The sequence below is a fragment of the Alternaria ethzedia genome, assembly GCF_023757985.1.
Source record: "Alternaria ethzedia strain BMP 0044 chromosome Unknown scaffold_4, whole genome shotgun sequence".
NCBI classification, from domain to species: Eukaryota; Fungi; Ascomycota; class Dothideomycetes; order Pleosporales; family Pleosporaceae; genus Alternaria; species Alternaria ethzedia.
Window position 1 is genome coordinate 1,583,301 of NW_026056197.1, and position 16,801 is coordinate 1,600,101.

Here is a 16,801-nt window from a genome sequence, read left to right on the forward strand (position 1 = left end):
TAGCGTTTCGTTCTGCGTGCGAACAGTACGATTTACGCTGCTTTGCTACGTGGTGCGGTGTTGCAAGGATATCTGTTCAGAATGCGAGACATAGTGAACAAACATCGTATGCATACATTTTCGATACTTCCTACCACGGATTCGGGAAAAGCGCGAGCTGAAATGACCTTTTCGTGAATGGCACATGTGAGGTGCTGTTGGGTTGCATATGCGAGCTTGCCGTTCGTTCCGGACGCTAGCGACCAAAGTAGCTTAGCTGTGGCGCCACTTTTCAACAGGCAATATTAGACGGGCCAGTTAAAGTGGCTCAGTCGTCCGTTCCCTTGGCATGACAGCAGCGACGAAGCTGGTGCTCTGACGATATCATGCCTACCAGATTTCTGCCATGGGCCTACTTGTGAGGCCTAATACGAAGACGAAAACACCACCAAGAGATCCGAAAGCTACTGTGGTATCGATGCCGGGGACCTTGGGCGGCGCGGAAGCGTCCGGCGCCAAGTCAGCATATACGCCGTCGGCGACCAAGTGGAGAGTCTGCGGTCCGAAAAGCGATGTTTGTCACTCTGGTTGGGAGCCGGCTTGGCGGTAAAAGAACTTTGAGGGTAGTCGACTAACCAACATAGCGACTTCTTGTGGCGCAGGTGAGGCGCAATCTCGATACAAGCAATGGGATCCCAGGATTGTCAGTACCAAACAAACGGGTCGATCCGTATGACAGCTCTTCGTTTCGTGCTGTTAGACGACGCGTGGCTTGGTAGACAAAGCAGAAAAGCGGCTCGTAGAAGTCGTAGTGTGGAAGTCGAAAGGAGCGCACATGGATGATCTTTCGCTCGTTTGAACAGTTGATACGTTGCGCTGTCGACTCCTTCACGAGAAGTAGCGAAGACTGCCGTGATTGACAACCCTTAGGGTTACGGTACGTCGTCACCGGATTCCTATGCTTCCGCTGGCCGAGGCACAAAGCCCCGTTCGGCTCTTCGCTTCTGCACCCACTCGCCGAAGGGTTTCCAGATGGCCTCTTTCTCGGCCGGCTTCAGACTTGCCGCTAGACCGCTCGTACTCGTAGTAACAAAGACCCTGGACCCGTTCCATACATTGCCATCGACATCCTGCTCTTCCTGGCCATCCTCGCTTTTACCCATGTTGTGCTCCTCGTCCTGCCACCCGTACTTGAAATCTTTCTTGCCCATGTTCTTGCCATAGCGATACCGCCAGATGGCTTCCCAGATCCCCTTGCCTACTATGCACACAGCCTCTGGCTTGTATTTGAGGAACTTGGCATCCAGCTGTGCCGTACCAGCAGCAGTCTCCTCTTTCGAGAGCTCGGCAGCGTCTTTGGAGGGTCTCTCGACGATGTTGGTATTACCCATGCAATAAAGAGCAGGGAGACTCCGATCTTCCTCAGGCTTCAGTCGACGGTCGGTAAGTCCTGAGGAGTGGAGCAGCTTCCAGAAAAGGTTCGAGGGATGGGCATAAGCATGCCCTGCAGCGGCCGTCTGAACACCTGGATTCGTGCCAACAAAGATACAGATCAGATTAGGCTCTAGTATGTCGACCAGCGGCGATAGATGCGCGTATTTGGATGGATCAGCATATTTGCTGGGTTTCCTCTTCTTTTTCGGTCGTGGGGAAGGTTCCGGTGCGATCTTTGCGACCGCCGTCACAGTAGTCCTACTGCGCTTTCTAGGTTCTATCGGCGATCTGGATGTTAGTCCTGTACGCTGGTCCGTCTGCGTTTCGGTGTATTGGAACTTCTTCAGTCGGTCTTGGAAGGATGCAGATGATGGTGTCGCCAGCTGATCATCGGGTTCTCTGACATCATCATCACTCAGAACTCGTGGAACTGCTTCAGCGTTCTCGCTATACCGCTGATTCGAGCGTGTGCGAGCCATGCGTGTTGCGTTGTGTCTCAGATTTGAGAAAGAACGCGGTCATAGCAAGTCGCGTCCCTTCGAAATCCGGACGCGTTGACGTCATCGGACCCACTTTCGCCTAGAGCCAATCGCTACCTGTGCACTCGAACAGCACCAACCGCGACGCAGCCTTCACGAGACCGTTCTCTATGTACGCGTGCATTCATTTCGGAGATATTTACTAATGTACAATTGAGGCATACCCGCTCGTCCTTCTCTTGATACCTTTCATGGCCCTCGGCTGTACCTGGGTCCACCTCTTTGACAACCGTGAGTGTAGAGAAAGCCATAGAGTATACATCTTCGTATGTGCGCTAGATGGGTTTGATGGTGCTGTAGTGTTCTGGCAGCATCGTCTCATTATGCACATTTCAACTAAAACCCCCGGTCCAAAGCTGGTCGCAACAATGTTCTCTCTTCCTTCTCCCATTCGGCGAAGTTTGTCCAACACGATGAGCACGGTTGGGCTGGAAGAGTTCCCATAGTTATGGTACACGTCGAGTGAGGCTCGGATGTGGTCGTCGTTGAGTTGCAGAGCTTGCTTGGCCCCCTGTAGGATGGTCGCGCCGCCAGGATGAATAGCCCAATCGAAGTTCGAAGCAGGATTGCGAGTCGCCAATGCAGCGGCGTGAGTAGTATTGAGGGCGGTACGCAGTCGATCGAACAAGGGCAAGATGGCGTCGATGGCTGTGCCTGGAACGTGTTTGCTGATAGTAGCTATCATGCCTGCTAATATATTAACATCAACTCAAAGCAACAGAAATGCAACACTGGACGTTACAGAAACATACCATGCTTCTCGATATCGTACGAGATGTAGCTCGAAGTGCCCGGCACAACTACACTGTCCCAATCTTGTAGCTCGAACACTGGCTTTTGCTTGTCTTCCAGGGCAAGACCGTTGCATACTGCTAGCGCCGCTGCGCCATCGGAGAATAGCGCTGGAGCTACGTGTAGCTTACCGTCTTCACGGGCCGCTTGGACCTCTGCCTGAATAGAGAGACTGCATATCTCACACGCCATCACCAGGACGCGGGCAGGTCGTCCTCTTTGTGATGCGGCAGCGGCGATGCTAGCAGCTGCCCGAAGCGCTGATAGACCACCTGCACACCCCACGCCATGAAGTAGCACTCGTTGCACGTTTGGGCCAAGTCCAAGCTCCTGGCATACAAAGAGATCATAGCCGGGGTTGCTCTGATCAGTGCAAGTCACTGCTACCGTGTGCGTTATGTCGCTGGGCTCAAGGCAAGCTTCTCGCATAGCCTCTTTGCAGGCCAAGGTGGTGAGCTGCACACCTTCTGTCCGGAACATTCGGGAGATTGAGTCGGCATCCGGCGGTGCAGTGTTCTCTTTGGACCATCCTGCGTAGTCGAGGATAGTTGGGCGGGAGACGATCTTGGTTTTCTTGTTGAACTGGATGAGCTTCTGGATACTGGCGAGGCTATTAGCATTGGACGAATAGTTCCTATGGAAGACACTGGATGACTGACGCTGGTGAAGTTACTTCATCGGGGCACAAGCGCTGCAAGAAGTCCTCAAACTGCTCCTGTCTTACCGAATGGGGCGGGTACTCATGGCCCAGGCCAATGATGTATATAGCATTGTTCTTGCTACTGCGTGACATACCGTTCACTGAAGACATCTTCCCCTTGGATCAAAACCAACTGCGACACGGAGGGCGTAAGCTTATCACTCTCTACCCCCCTTACACCCGTCCCGTCACCAAATAGCAGATGCGCTCTTCGCACCTACACCCATTCGCAATGTGTAGTCCAGACCGCGCCACTCTTGACTCACCCGTAGCCCGGAGTTCTGAACACATCCATACGAAGACTTGGTCTACCATGGCCTAGCTGAACAACCTTGTGATTTACGGGCTGAAAAGGTCTTCACCGGCCAGTGAGCACTACTTTTGCCTTTAGCGATGTGAAAATAGCCTACCGCTAGCGAGTAAGACATGAGATGGGTGTGATTTCGCTAGATCTGCTGCAGCCTCAGCACACTCGCGAAGACTTGGTATGCCACCAACAAGTTCCACTCGCCAACGTAATGCGGCCTCTTCGGAGTCTTCGAGCATTGTGGCAGCACAAAACCGGCTTGTATGCCGTCAATAGCACGCCGCTGACGGGGCGAAAATGGTGAAGCCTTAGTGTTCGCGTTCCTAAATTCTGTGCTCTCGCGAAGAAATGCCTCATTAGGCATTCAGAAAGGACTTTTCGACACCTAAATGTTAAGATTGCCGAAGATCATTTTGCTCCTCCTTTGTTCGATTATCACGCTGTGATCCTGCCGCTGCGTTCGGACATTTTCTTTGTTGAAATATCCCCCCTTGGTAACTCAGCTATGACCAATCATGGAAATGGAAATAAGAAATTATACATAATTCCTCAGGCCTTCATAGGGGGCCTCGGAGATCATTGAGGAACTCCGGTGAGTCGTCTGAGCTTCTCATACGTGAACAAGGCGGGAGAAAGAAGCGCACTAGGCGCTGGCGCTTGCCACAGTCGCTAGCGAACCTTTCAGTCGACGATATGTGTATCTCGCCGACCTCTATGGTCCCCAGAAATCGTGTTCGGCCGTGTTGGCGCCTTGATCATCTACCAATAGGTTGATGTGATAACGAAGACCGTCGAGAATGGACTGCCGGTTGAGTCCGCATAATACTAGCCTGAAATCTCTCGATCCAAGCGAGCGCCACAAGACTGCCTGACCGGGGCATGCGAAGTGAGGGCCTATCGAGCCAGCTAATGCCTCGCGATCTATTGTAAATTTTACCACCGGGAGGGGCGAGTATGCGAACGGGATATGGAGGACGAGGAGGCCCCAAATCTGACGATTGACTCCGGGTCAGTGCCAAGAGATAATGCGACGACAGAGATGGTTTGACTACACATGAAGCTAGTGCGTGCCGCGTTCGCCCGCCCTGCTTCTAGCAGCTGAAAATCCGTCATTTCTAGGGGCGGTAAGCGTAGTCAGCGTGTACGATCTGGTACCCGTTGGACCGTACGAGCCTCTCCACTATCAACAACATCGCCAAGAAGTCGTGTCACTACCGCCACACGCGATAGAGGGCGGAGTTCAATGTTCGGGCACACTCTAGTACTTTTCCGGCGCGGAGACGATCTCCTTGAACGTCCAGAGACGTGTAGTCGAGGTCATGGATCAGGATGGGGCCGCAGGATAATTTGAGTTGCAGAAGGATTCGTGCTGTAAGCGAAGAGGACGTTCCCGAGGGGGTATGGGTGTGGAGGACACGATACCCGGTTCGATGTCGAGATAAAGGTGTGGATGAATCCCGGTAAGAACGTGGCACGGTCCCCATTTCTAGTGACAGATCTTCATCGCGGTTACTTCTGATGTTGTGAGGGACGTTGGTGGAGAAAAGTCGTGACGTGCAGTGCGAGGACATCTACTCCTGACCAATCGATGGCGGAGACGCTGAGAAATGGATTTAGAGGGGTCGTGTTTATCTTCGCGATCGATTGGCGACAAATCGTGAGCGGCTTACGGTGTGAGCAGAACGCGATTCAGGGCGTATGTAAGCGCCGTCTTACCTGGATGTGGCACAGCAAACGCATGTCAGATGCCATCAAACGTCGCCGACGGCTAACCTCGACAGAAATGGGGTCCTCGATCAACTGTAATTGTGTGCCATCATCGTGCTTCCCGTTATTGTTGAGCTTGCTGTGCCGCATGCGGGGGTTCTGCCAATCCGCGGTCCGAACCGTAGTGGGTGTGCTAAAGTCGTCGGATGGTTCGCATCTGGTATATTGAGCTCTTTCCCGGGAAATGTGTTGGGTCCCAGGTCATCAACGGGCGGAACGCACAAGGACTTCCGGTGTCCATACCCGTGGGTACCTAAAGAGTGGGGCGTAAGCACGTGACCATAATCACCTTCACACCAATGCACACTTCAGCTCGGCGAAAGCGGCGAAGGGGGGCCAAAGGGATGTGCGTGTGATCCAATGGAGAGGGCTGGGTTGTATGTCAGATGCTTACAATGTGCAACTAATGTTAGAGGGTCTCGCACAAAGCAGGAGCCCTTGCGAAGATGTCGCTGAAACCTACATGCGTCCGGCAAGCTCGGTGTTTAAGGCGGTCAATTAGGCCTCAACTCGGGTCATTTCATATCGGCGACTGCGGCGTTGCTTTCGGGCTTATGCTGCCAGACGTTGCATCTTTGAAGTGATTGCTGCTGTTTTCGCTTCCCACAGGATCCGTGCCATGCGCAATGCTTTCCTAATCCGGATTACTTCGCGTGGCGGCCAGACTAGTGTAGGATGTACCGCGAAAGCACTCGCGAAAAGCATCGTTGCCAGTTAGCACTCACGTGGTTACCTGTGTGCATTTGCGAAGTGGGTTCGAGTTTTGAGCGAGACACCGCTGCTTTGGAGTATATATCCTAGGAACTAGCATGCCATCAAAACATACTTTCCGATAGCGCTGTCGATCACAACGAGAAACATGATGGTTATGGACAGATTCGACGACGTCTCATACGGATTTGAGATGATGCGACAGCAGAATTTTGCATGGAACAGCGAAGTTCTTGTGGAGCAACTTACGAAGCAGTGAGTGACGAATGCGACTACGACCCGGTCAGGACTAATTTGCCAGAAATGACAGCCAAAAACCTCGCCCACCTCGAGTCGAAGAGTTGGCTTCAGACATCTATACACGTCTACCACGTGAGCTACGCAACCGGGTGTACGCGTTCTGCGTCCAGGGATCCTATGACAACGAAGTCATCGTTCGGCGTACAGCAACCGGAAACGGCCGACGCTTCGCGCACCTCATCCGACAGGCGTGCGGCCAGCATTCTTATCAATGGATCGAAGACCCCACCGCAGCATACATGAGTACAGGAGGTTTGGGTAATGAGGTTGCTAGAGAATTGCTCGAATGCTACTACTGGACACGTACATTCAAGTTTGCCCATCACGAGCTCTTTCTGCTCAAACCGTTTCTTGAAACGGATGGTTTCGGGCTGGGAATGATTCCAGCGCATTATGCAAGACGCTTGCACATACAGATTCGGCCGCTTGACTTTGCGTTTCTGTTGCCGGAGAAGCGGCAGTTTGAAGAGCGGCGGTATTGCAAAACCATTGAGGGCCTCACTGTCATCAAGACCGCTCGAACTGAGGTCGTAATCGAAGTCGATTTAGCGCAAGGGTCTCTGGGAGATGGTGATTACGAGCGCTTCTCCTACGAAGCTGCGCAGTTCATGTTGAGGATAAGAAGTGTGGTAGAGACTCTCCAAGAGACGGGACTACGCATACATCTTGCGACCATTTAACCTCGAATTTCCGAGGTTATCCGCATATTTTTGATTTTATGAAGCATAAACTTTACATTAGCGTGGGAGTCAATGGATGAATCAGGACACTTGTGCCTATAGGTAGTGCAGCTGTCTTTTGTGTGCTCCTTCTGATATGATCGGTATAATTTTCATCTCCGCAAGAAGTTTTGGTGGCGTGGCCAGGCGTAATTAGGCTTGCCGTGTTTCGTCTCTTATTGCTGCCATGCGATCCGTGGCTAGGCAATGGCTTCCGGCCCGCACAAAGGCCGAAAATGATCCCCGAGCGACACCATCAGTGGATGTCTTTGATTGGACGCTATTGTGAGCTTCAAGCGATGATAGAGTGAGATGGAAAGCTGGTGTTGATGAAAAGACTTTGATGAAAGCTGCGTTGACGTGGGCCGAAGGACACATGCGCTAGCCAGCGACAGGGGCCAAAGGATCGCGACTCCTCTCCACCAGCGCAGCTTGGCTTAAGCCACGATGCAACATCGTGACGATCAGCCAATCCCAGTGTCTCAACCCAAGAGCCTAGACTGATCGTTTCTTTCTCGCAGATAGGACTGCGCGACAAATGCACGTTTCACGCGCTGTGCGTAATTGTCAACTGCTATCGCAACTGCTCCATTATTCGTTGAATCTAGGAGTTCCGTATACATACTAGCATCTACAGACCATATATGCTGTCTTTGTCGAAGAACACAAGTACTGCTTCACTACCCCTCACGTTCACTGCAGCATCTGTCCCAACCGCTTCAACCACCGCGTTACCCATCGGCTCACCCTGAGGAAATGATTGTCCAGCCCAAGATGTCAAGGAGCTATTCCCAGTGTTTACGAATGGTGCCGTCAATCTCTTTACACCTAAGCACCCGCCGTCGGAACCCACAGCGCCCGATAGATCAACATGTACCGAGAAGTCTTCGGTCGAGTTAGCGTAGAAAGGCTTCATATTGACGAGTGCTAGTTTCGACAGGTGATCGTCGACGTAGAACGCATATGCAGAGAACGACTCTGGATCGACGCCAGCAGGTGGCTCGAGAGCGCGAACCCGAGTGTCGGGCACAGCAAAGGCCTCAGCCATGAACAGCTGCGCGAGGAAAGAGGGCAGAGTCCGTGCCGGGCCTCTCAACTCAGTGTCGCGAGGGTATAGCATTGAGTAAGTGCTGAAACCTGGACTACCGTTTGCACCAGGCGTGTTGAGCTGTTCGTCGGACTGAAGAGCAAGTGTAGCACCCTGGTGTAGATGCGTGGAACTGGCATTCCTTGTCGCGTAGATTAGCTCGCTATCGATGACCCAAAGTGCTTGCGCAAATGTATCGGTGACGTTTGGTGCTCCAGAGCAAGAGACGGAGTTGAACTCGCCAATGTTCCAGTTGTTTCCGGCATCGAGAGCAGCGCGGGCAGACGGGTAAATTTCTTCATCGCAGTAGCGTGTGAGCTCGGTATGATTGAGGATGTTCTCGATGGTGGCCAAGGCGGCGCGTTCTGGATCGCAGGTTGAGAAGGCATACGAATGTATCGAATATATGCCAACCTGATCTTCTGAGTCGATGCCTGCAGGGATGAGTGCTGCAGGTCGAACCTCTAAGCCTGAGTCATCAGTCGTGGCGGAAGATGCCCACCAGCGCTCTTGAGGAAGATCTGAACTGTTCAAAGCATCCAGCGCGGTATCGATGCTAGCTGTGTACTGTTTCCATTGCTGCACATAGGCTGCAGTCGAATCGTTCCACCGGCTCTCGTCATAGTTGGTCGGCTCGTTACCAAGCTCAAGGTACGCGACCTTGTCAGATTGATAGGTAAGCGATGCGACTGCAAGGCCTGTAGAGATTTCCAAACTCTCATTGCCAAAGTTGAGAGTTGAGATGAACCTGGTGCCATTGGGGAAATTACTCCAACTCTTGTAGTAATCGGGTCCAACAGTGGTCCGCCATACGCCGCCTTCCGGACTAGTGGTACGCACCACGTCGCCACCGTCAGCGTCGAATATCATGCTGTCCATGGTAATGCCGCCAGGTCGGATGACAGGACTTCCACCATGCTCATGGATCCTGTTCAAGACACTGAAAGTAAGGTTGTTGGGAGTACTAGCATTACCGAAGAAGTCAACCCAGAAGGCAGGTTCGAACGAGAATGAGGCAAAGGAGTTGCTATGTGGTATCGAAGCGCCTTCTGCTGTCTTTGGTACGCTTAGACATGCGGCTCCGGAGTGGTCTGTCGTTGGGTATGCGTAGACAGCAGAGGCAGCAAGGGAAATGGCGGCGACTCTGATTGGGGCCATTATGGGAGTGTTGAAATCGTTGGTGGTTTATGGAAGGAGCTGTCCATATTCCCATGGCTATCCGAGCTTCATATGCCATCGGAAGCTATGACAGAAAGCGTATCGACATCATCGTGCCTCTTTTTCTAGGCTGAAGCGGACGCGATTATTCCGACGGCCGCGAGATGTTCCATTGAGTTGCCGGAAAGGTTGCTGAAATGGTCCTAGAAGATGTGGGGAGGCTGCGGGGAATTGGCGGATCGTCGGGCTCGCTCCATAGCGGGGGCAAAAGTCGGGTTTAGCAACAAAGGGCTAAAACCATAACACTAATCACCTGGTCACGGACCTGCGATCCATCCTGATAGAGACCGAGTCCGCTGGTGCACAGGGATCTTCTATCCTGTTTTTCTAATTTGCCATTATTCAACCATGTTATCAGCTCGACATTCTGAGTAGAATCACCAGGCAGCGGAGCGTGGCAGACAGAGTCGAGAAGCGCGGTTCTTGCTGTATCCATGAAACAGAAACGGAAAGCCGTGGATTGGTAACAGATATCGGTCGGCTCGGAGTAGTACTATTTTGTACCTACGGCACCGTGCGGCACACCCGTCCTTCTCCGCATCATGACCTCACCCATAGCATTCCTCACCTCCTTCTCCTGATGCACCACATTTTGCACCATGTACTTCTTGAGTGCTTCCCTCAGCTCACCCTTTGCCCTCTCGTTGTCCCTGTATGGCACGCTTTCCAGCTCCAGCAGTCTGTTCGCATCCTTATTACTCTCCGCAACAAGCGCGCTGAGACGATCAAGCTGCTTGTGGCGAGTGTCTTCGGTATCGTCGTTGGCTTTAGCGGCATGTTGAGGGTCGCTTCGGTAAAGTGGCATGAGCAGACCGAGAAACTGCGTAAGGGAGATCGCAGCTTTCTTCAATATGGTGATGATTTGAAAGGGTAGGTATGGGGGACGCAGGTTGGTTCTTGCGACGAACGGGTTCAAGTATTTCGAGAGAAAGGTGGGGTAATCTGGACGAAGAGCGGTACGGATTTCGAAAGTCGCAACAGCGAGAAGTCCTAGGTAGCGCCAGTAGGACCCGTCTGTTAGGAAGCCGAGGGCGTTTGCGCCAACCAGAATGATGAAGAGTACGCCGTAGGTGGTAGCGGTAGTGAGCAGCGCACTGTCTGTGTAGTCCTTGATAGTCAAACAGCTCTGGCATTGCGCAAAGATGCTTGGCCCGAAGCGGTCATATGCGAACCGCTTTACAGGATCCATTATGATGTCTTTGGCTCGCTTCAGATGAACATAGAAGTCATTTGCCCTCTCTCTATCCACGTTCGGCCCAATCTTATCTGGGTGGTATCGAATCGTCAGCCTCCTGAATCGCGTATTCAGTGCGCTCTCGTCGACGTCTAGTGGTACACCAAGGTCGTTGTATGCATTGCTAGAGCGCTGCAAGTTGAAGTCGACTTCGTAAATGGTGAAGGCGAAGTAAGCGGCGTAGATGGCGATCAAGATGTTGCGGCGGTGCTTTATGAAGCGCGGAGTACCGGGCTGCGGTTTCGGGTCGCCAGCGCGAATGAAGATGCTGTAGAGAATGGACTGGGCCCATCCCGCTGCCTGTGTCGCGTTAGATATTGCCGTGCCGCAGGTGTGAGGGCTAGCTTACGACGGGAATGAGAAACTGCCACACTAGGAAAGGACCCAGAGTGTCAAATGACACGTTCGATATCGCCATAGTGCTCGGTCACTGGTGTGAGAACATGAGGACGCAAGGTCGAAGTATCGAAGAGTGGAATGGAAGCCAAGTGTCATCGAGGCGCGCGTTCGGAACGTTCCGAGCACTACCGAGGCACGTGCGTTCGTCGCAGCACCTTGAAGTCCCGACAGAACTACATAGTCTCATGAGGTGTGCCACACATACACAAGAATTGTTTTGGTAGGATACAACTAACTTTGCGGAAATGAGGACTCATTGGGTGACTTGTATCGACTGATACAAAAAGCCTGACAACATTCAAGCACTATAGGTAAGATTGCTCCCGTATTATGACGAGACACCTTCAACACCAGCGAAGAAAAGATTGCGCCTTCGACTTGAGACAGGGGTCTGTATTTGGTTGGTACTGTTAGTGAAGTCACACTATGGTATCCGTAATGGTTGTCATACTTAGGTAGGTAGGTAACTGTTCAAGGTTGAGTCCATTGATTTCACTCACCCACAACACACAAATACACACATCGTGAAAATCTCTTCACCCAGCGACAGACACCATAAAATACCCGTGGATACTTAGCAGAATGACCACTGCCGGCGATATCGACAAGGCCTTCACTTAGGCGTTGAGCGAAGCAGCCAATTTCTGCAACAAGGACCGCCTGGACGAATGTATCGAAATGGCCCGCGCCCTTCTCGCTGATAAGTCTATATCACGACACCAACGTATGAAAGCGCTCCTGTCTTTGGCTTCAACACTGGGCGACTGGGAAGACGCGAACAACTGTCACGTGGAGGCGGAGACCCTGTGGCGTGTACATAGGCGTTCGCATCCAGAGGGCGAGAATGCTGAGCTCGATATGTACATGGACGAGCTGCGCGAATTCTTAGACGAAGTGGGTGTCGAGTTGGAGCGGACTAAGTCTGGAGACTACGACCCGGAAAATGACGTGGATGACAACATCGCGGCGCACGATGTAAGCTCTAGCTATATGGAGTGCATGTGAGACATATGCTGACTTCGTACCTCTACTTCTGCAGGAGCATGTGGAGGATGTGACTGACGCCATGGAGACCCTTGAAATGACCGACAGTGCGATGAAAGATTAACCGCTTGTCGGTGTCCCCGCTACCGAGGTTGCTGCGTTTACCGATGATGTTCCCGCTATCACGATTGCTGCGCCTGCCGAAGGTGGAGGTGAGACTGCAGATGGTGCTGACCCTCAGGCTCCTCAGGACCAAGGAGAAAATGTATGCCCCGACCTTGGTTGAATCCCTGCTCCCCTGCTTACTATATCGCAGTCTCGTAATTTGGCGCTGCGCATCGATGCTGGTCTTGCAAATGCTCAATTATGGTCGTCGGTCTCACCTGCGCTGAGTCCAAACACGCCAGCATGGCAGCCGACTGGTACTTCTAAGCTTTCCTCCTCAAGCCCGCCTGCATCTAAGTAGGATATTGTACTGACGGTTCATCAGGGCGTACGAGTTCAAGGGTGCAGGAGACATAATGTAGTGAGAAAAGTCATAGATTTCTATGGTTGACGACATCTGTCGATCAATGGTATAAAGCGATGCTATGCAATTAGAAACAAAACGAAACTCGCGCATTCCTTAAGACATGCGACATAGCAAATTCCTCCATGCATCTCAAGCCTAGATGGGTGACGTTTGTGCGTCGGGTATAGTTCCTCCAGGCATAATGCATAACAAGTAACGACTCAACGATACCGTAGCGCACACAGCGCGCTCATTCGCAATCATGTACGACCAGCGCTCGTATCTTCGTCTTGCAACATATCAGATCTTACATCTGACCTCCAGCCTGAGGCATCAGCTCCTCATCCTGCTGACGCTTCTCCTTGAGCGATCCAGCAGCCGAGCGGTTCTCGACGTCGCTGTCGGAAAGGTCGTACTGGCGAACGGCCTCGGCGATCTGAGCCTCGTCCATCTTGGGGAGCTGCTTGGCGGCTTGCACGTAGCTCATCTTCTCGGTGTAACCCTTGGCGAAGATGAGATCGATTTCCTCGAGGGAACGACCAGCAGTCTCAGGGTAGAAGAAGTAGATGACAGGAATGAAGGAGGCGTTCAGAGCAGCGAAGAGGAGGTAGGTTCCCCAACCGATGTTGGTGATCAAAACGGGGGTAATCATGACGATGAAGAAGTTCCAGAGCCCTATCAGAATGTTAGCAATTGTCTCGAATGACTTATTAGACAGAGAATCGTACAGTTATTAATGGTTGAAAAAGCATTGGCCTTCTGGCGGGTCTTGAGGGGGTTGATCTCGGCTGGGTACAACCAGGGAAGCGGCAGCCATGTAACACCGAAGAACGCGATGTACAAGAACAGACCGACGGCGGCACCCTTGGCAGGTCCCTCGTTATCCTCGTTCTCCACGCCACCGGGGAGCAGGCAGGCAAAGGTGATGATCATGGCAGTCATCTGACCGACGGTACCGATGAGGTACAACTTTCTGCGGCCGACACGCTCAACGAAGTAGAAAGAGGTAGCGGCGAACATGGCGTAAACAACCATGTTGACACCTCCGAGAAGAAGGGCGAGGTTGTGGTCGGTGTTCAAGGCGCTCTGGCACAGAATGGGGAAGTAGTAGATGACAGCGTTGCAACCGGACAATTGTTGCATGAATTGCGAGGAAGCACCGAGGATAGCACGACGGAAGTGCTGGGACTTGCCGCCGGTAAGAAGAGCCTTAGTAGGGACCTTGCCGCCACCACCAGATGCGCTGACTGCATCACGAATGACTTGCATCTGGACAATGACCTCTTGGTCGTCGCGGGCAACACCGTTGAGACCAGCCAGTACAGTAGCGGCTTCGTCTTCGTGATGGTGGTTGAGAAGCCATCGAGGAGATTCGGGTAGCGAAATCATCATAACGATGACGATCATGGCGAAAACACACTGGAAAGCAATGGGGAATCTCCAGGTGAAGTCATCGGGACCGTAGAGACAGCCGTAGTCGATCCAGTAGGCGATGAGCGTACCAATGGCAACCATGGAACCCTCGATGCAAATAACTTTACCGCGGTTCTTGGCCTTGCAGCACCTGGAAATAGTCAGTAGTTGTTTGAAAGAGCAGGTTTTGGGTCGACGTACTCAGCCTGGTAGGTAGGAATGGTAGAAGTGTTGATACCGTTTCCGACACCAGTAATGCATCGTCCGACAATAAACTGGGCGGTAGCACCGCTGTTGGGAGGAACGCAGGCAATCTGAATGATGACACCGATGATCATAACTCCGGCACCCAGGAAGATACTCTTGCGGCGTCCAAGCTTGTCACCAAAGACGAAGACGAAGATGGCACCAAGCAGACAACCGACGGCATAGATGGAGACGACGAAACCCTCGTAGGTAGAGTCATCTATGACTTCAGGGAACGCGGCTTGGAAGGCGGGAGCGGAGATGATTCCACTCATGACACCCTGGTCATAACCGAAGAGCAGGAAGTCGGTAACAGCAACGATGGTGATGAGAACCTGGAGGGCCCTGCCGGACTTGCCCCAGTAGGTGGGAACACCATTTTCGGACTCCTTGATACGTGGCGGCATGGTTGCGTTGTATCGATGGAAACTGGAGAGGAGTGAGGAGATGCTGGGGAGGAAAGATCCGTGGGGAGAGAGTAGAGCTTTAAATGATCATCGTCCGTTGCGTACAAGGGTGTTCGGCAGAAACGTGGTTACTGGTCGTCTACCCTCGGCCCACTAAAAGATACGCTACCAAGATTCCGACTGACGCGTGGAGAAAACTAGATAACGATTTTTTTCCAACATCTTGGCCTTGGCTGGTGTAGCAGTATGCGAGCCTGAGGTGCGGGCGGTAGAGGCGCAAATAAACTGTGGATACAAAGGCGAACCTAACAGGGTCTGTTGGTGGAGCAAGCCATCTTGGGCCAATCTTGGAGAAGAGCGGAGGACGCTTGCAGTCCAACAAGCGCGCTCGGCACAGCATGTCTCTGCTCCTAGCCCGAGGTTACCTCCACATTACGTCATGTGCGCAGGGCTTGGGGTCAGCCTGGGGAAGACGCAGGTGAAACGATTGGTGAACGACGGGTTCGCCAGTCAGCACAGAAGGCTGGAAGAAGTTTCTTCGCCGCCTACGCCACCCGCAACCGCCTGTCAAAATCTACGGTACGCATGTCAAGATGATGCAGGAACTTCGTCGTCGACTAGGACACCGGTGTAGGTCGAAGGCACCATCTCGGGCTACATGCCGCCGTGTACGGATAGCGTGCTAATTCCTCCCATAAGGCACGGTTTCAGTCTCAACAAGAGGGCGCTTGACGTCATGCACCGGCGACTCGCGTCCGTCCCCATGCAGGGTCTGACCAACCGTGCGCATGCGGCTCTGCAGCCTTTGCAGCTTGGCCGATGATCTTAACTAATAGAGACTGCAGTTGGTGGAGCTTGAACACGCCATGTGCTGCAACGGTGACGATGGTTGCTGTGATGGTCGATGGTCGGCTGTACTTCCTGGGATGGAGTGCAGCAACGTCGGGCGGCACTGCCGGCCGGGAGACGATTCGACGCACGTGATAGCGGCATCTCTCGAGACACTCAGATTAAGTTGCTATACAGCCGAGGATTTGCCCAGGCTTTCGGGAGCGCTCTTGGTTCGCTGACACTCCTCCTACATATTCTCGCCGTGCGGTCGATCAGCTTGGTCGCGCCGTGGATGCTGTTCGGTAGGCGCGGTCGCGCTTTCTGCCATGGCGGGACAAATTGCCAATGCATGCTTGGTAGTCGGGAGAGGCTCGTGTGGAGTTCACAAGCCTAGCGTGGGGATGAGGCTGACATGTGCACCGTCTTGCAGATCTCGGGCCTTCCTGTTTCGGGACATCCGGGCGCATTTCACTGACCCAACTCCTTTCTCGTCACGCAGGCAGGAGTAAACAGCGGCAGCAACACCACCGAAAGCAGTCCTCGCAGCCTACGAAAGTGCTCCATACCGACAGGTCTACCCCAGGACCCAGCTAAACTGCGCCGATCTCTCCAGTACCCCATCAATCCGCCCCAAATTATGCTCCCGCAAGCATTCCACATGCCGGAAAAGACGGCTCTCATATCGTGTGCTAAAACACACCAAACGCCCCAACGACGTGGTAACTCCACATATAACAGCCAACCCCAATTTTATGTCGCTTTCGGGGCCTACTACACCGCACTCTCGCTCAAGTCCCTGCCAAGCGGCACACACTCCAGTCTGTCACCGGAACCGCCGTCTAATGTCGGGGTCTCCGCTTTATGCAAATGCCGTATTGATAATCACACTGATAATCACACTCCACTTTTCCATCACTCCCTCCAACGCAGGGTCGCTCCAAAATCCGCCAATTACTGTTGAATATGCATCACCATCGTGACGGACCTCCACCGAGTTGCTGTTTTGATCCCACTTGGTTACCATCGTCGACCCCATTGCCAGGACTCTGGGACTGGGGAAAACGGCGGAGATCAAATTCAAGAACGTTCTGCTACGATCCCTAGCTCTTGCGTCTCGGTTCGATGCGAAGGTCATGTTGACAGATCCACTGTATTTCAGCCGCATAAAGGCGTCCTGCTGCCCCGACTGATTCGACCTCCGACTTGCCATCGGAGCGACCTAG

At 52.8% G+C, this 16,801-nt stretch overlaps 4 protein-coding genes across 4 annotated transcripts; all 4 read right to left on the reverse strand.

The window, feature by feature from the left end:
- Nucleotides 1–935: 935 nt before the first annotated feature.
- J4E87_002663 (uncharacterized protein) lies at nucleotides 936–3,422 on the reverse strand (the record flags this gene model as incomplete). Its single annotated transcript, XM_049374299.1, has 5 exons — nucleotides 936–1,868; nucleotides 2,117–2,227; nucleotides 2,296–2,606; nucleotides 2,705–3,354; nucleotides 3,418–3,422. 5 exons carry the CDS (start codon nucleotides 3,420–3,422, stop codon nucleotides 936–938), a joined length of 2,010 nt encoding a protein of 669 aa, XP_049236439.1.
- Nucleotides 3,423–7,879: 4,457 nt separating this feature from the next.
- On the reverse strand, nucleotides 7,880–9,493 carry J4E87_002664 (uncharacterized protein; the record flags this gene model as incomplete). The annotated part of the gene is made up of 1 exon (XM_049374300.1): nucleotides 7,880–9,493. The coding sequence occupies one exon, from the start codon at nucleotides 9,491–9,493 to the stop codon at nucleotides 7,880–7,882; it is 1,614 nt and encodes a 537-aa protein (XP_049236440.1).
- A 553-nt stretch (nucleotides 9,494–10,046) lies between these two features.
- J4E87_002665 (uncharacterized protein) lies at nucleotides 10,047–11,205 on the reverse strand (the record flags this gene model as incomplete). The annotated part of the gene is made up of 2 exons (XM_049374301.1): nucleotides 10,047–11,087; nucleotides 11,137–11,205. The coding sequence occupies 2 exons, from the start codon at nucleotides 11,203–11,205 to the stop codon at nucleotides 10,047–10,049; spliced, it is 1,110 nt and encodes a 369-aa protein (XP_049236441.1).
- Nucleotides 11,206–12,988: 1,783 nt separating this feature from the next.
- J4E87_002666 (uncharacterized protein) lies at nucleotides 12,989–14,747 on the reverse strand (the record flags this gene model as incomplete). Its single annotated transcript, XM_049374302.1, has 3 exons — nucleotides 12,989–13,356; nucleotides 13,410–14,245; nucleotides 14,296–14,747. The coding sequence occupies 3 exons, from the start codon at nucleotides 14,745–14,747 to the stop codon at nucleotides 12,989–12,991; spliced, it is 1,656 nt and encodes a 551-aa protein (XP_049236442.1).
- Between the last annotated feature and the right edge of the window lie 2,054 nt (nucleotides 14,748–16,801).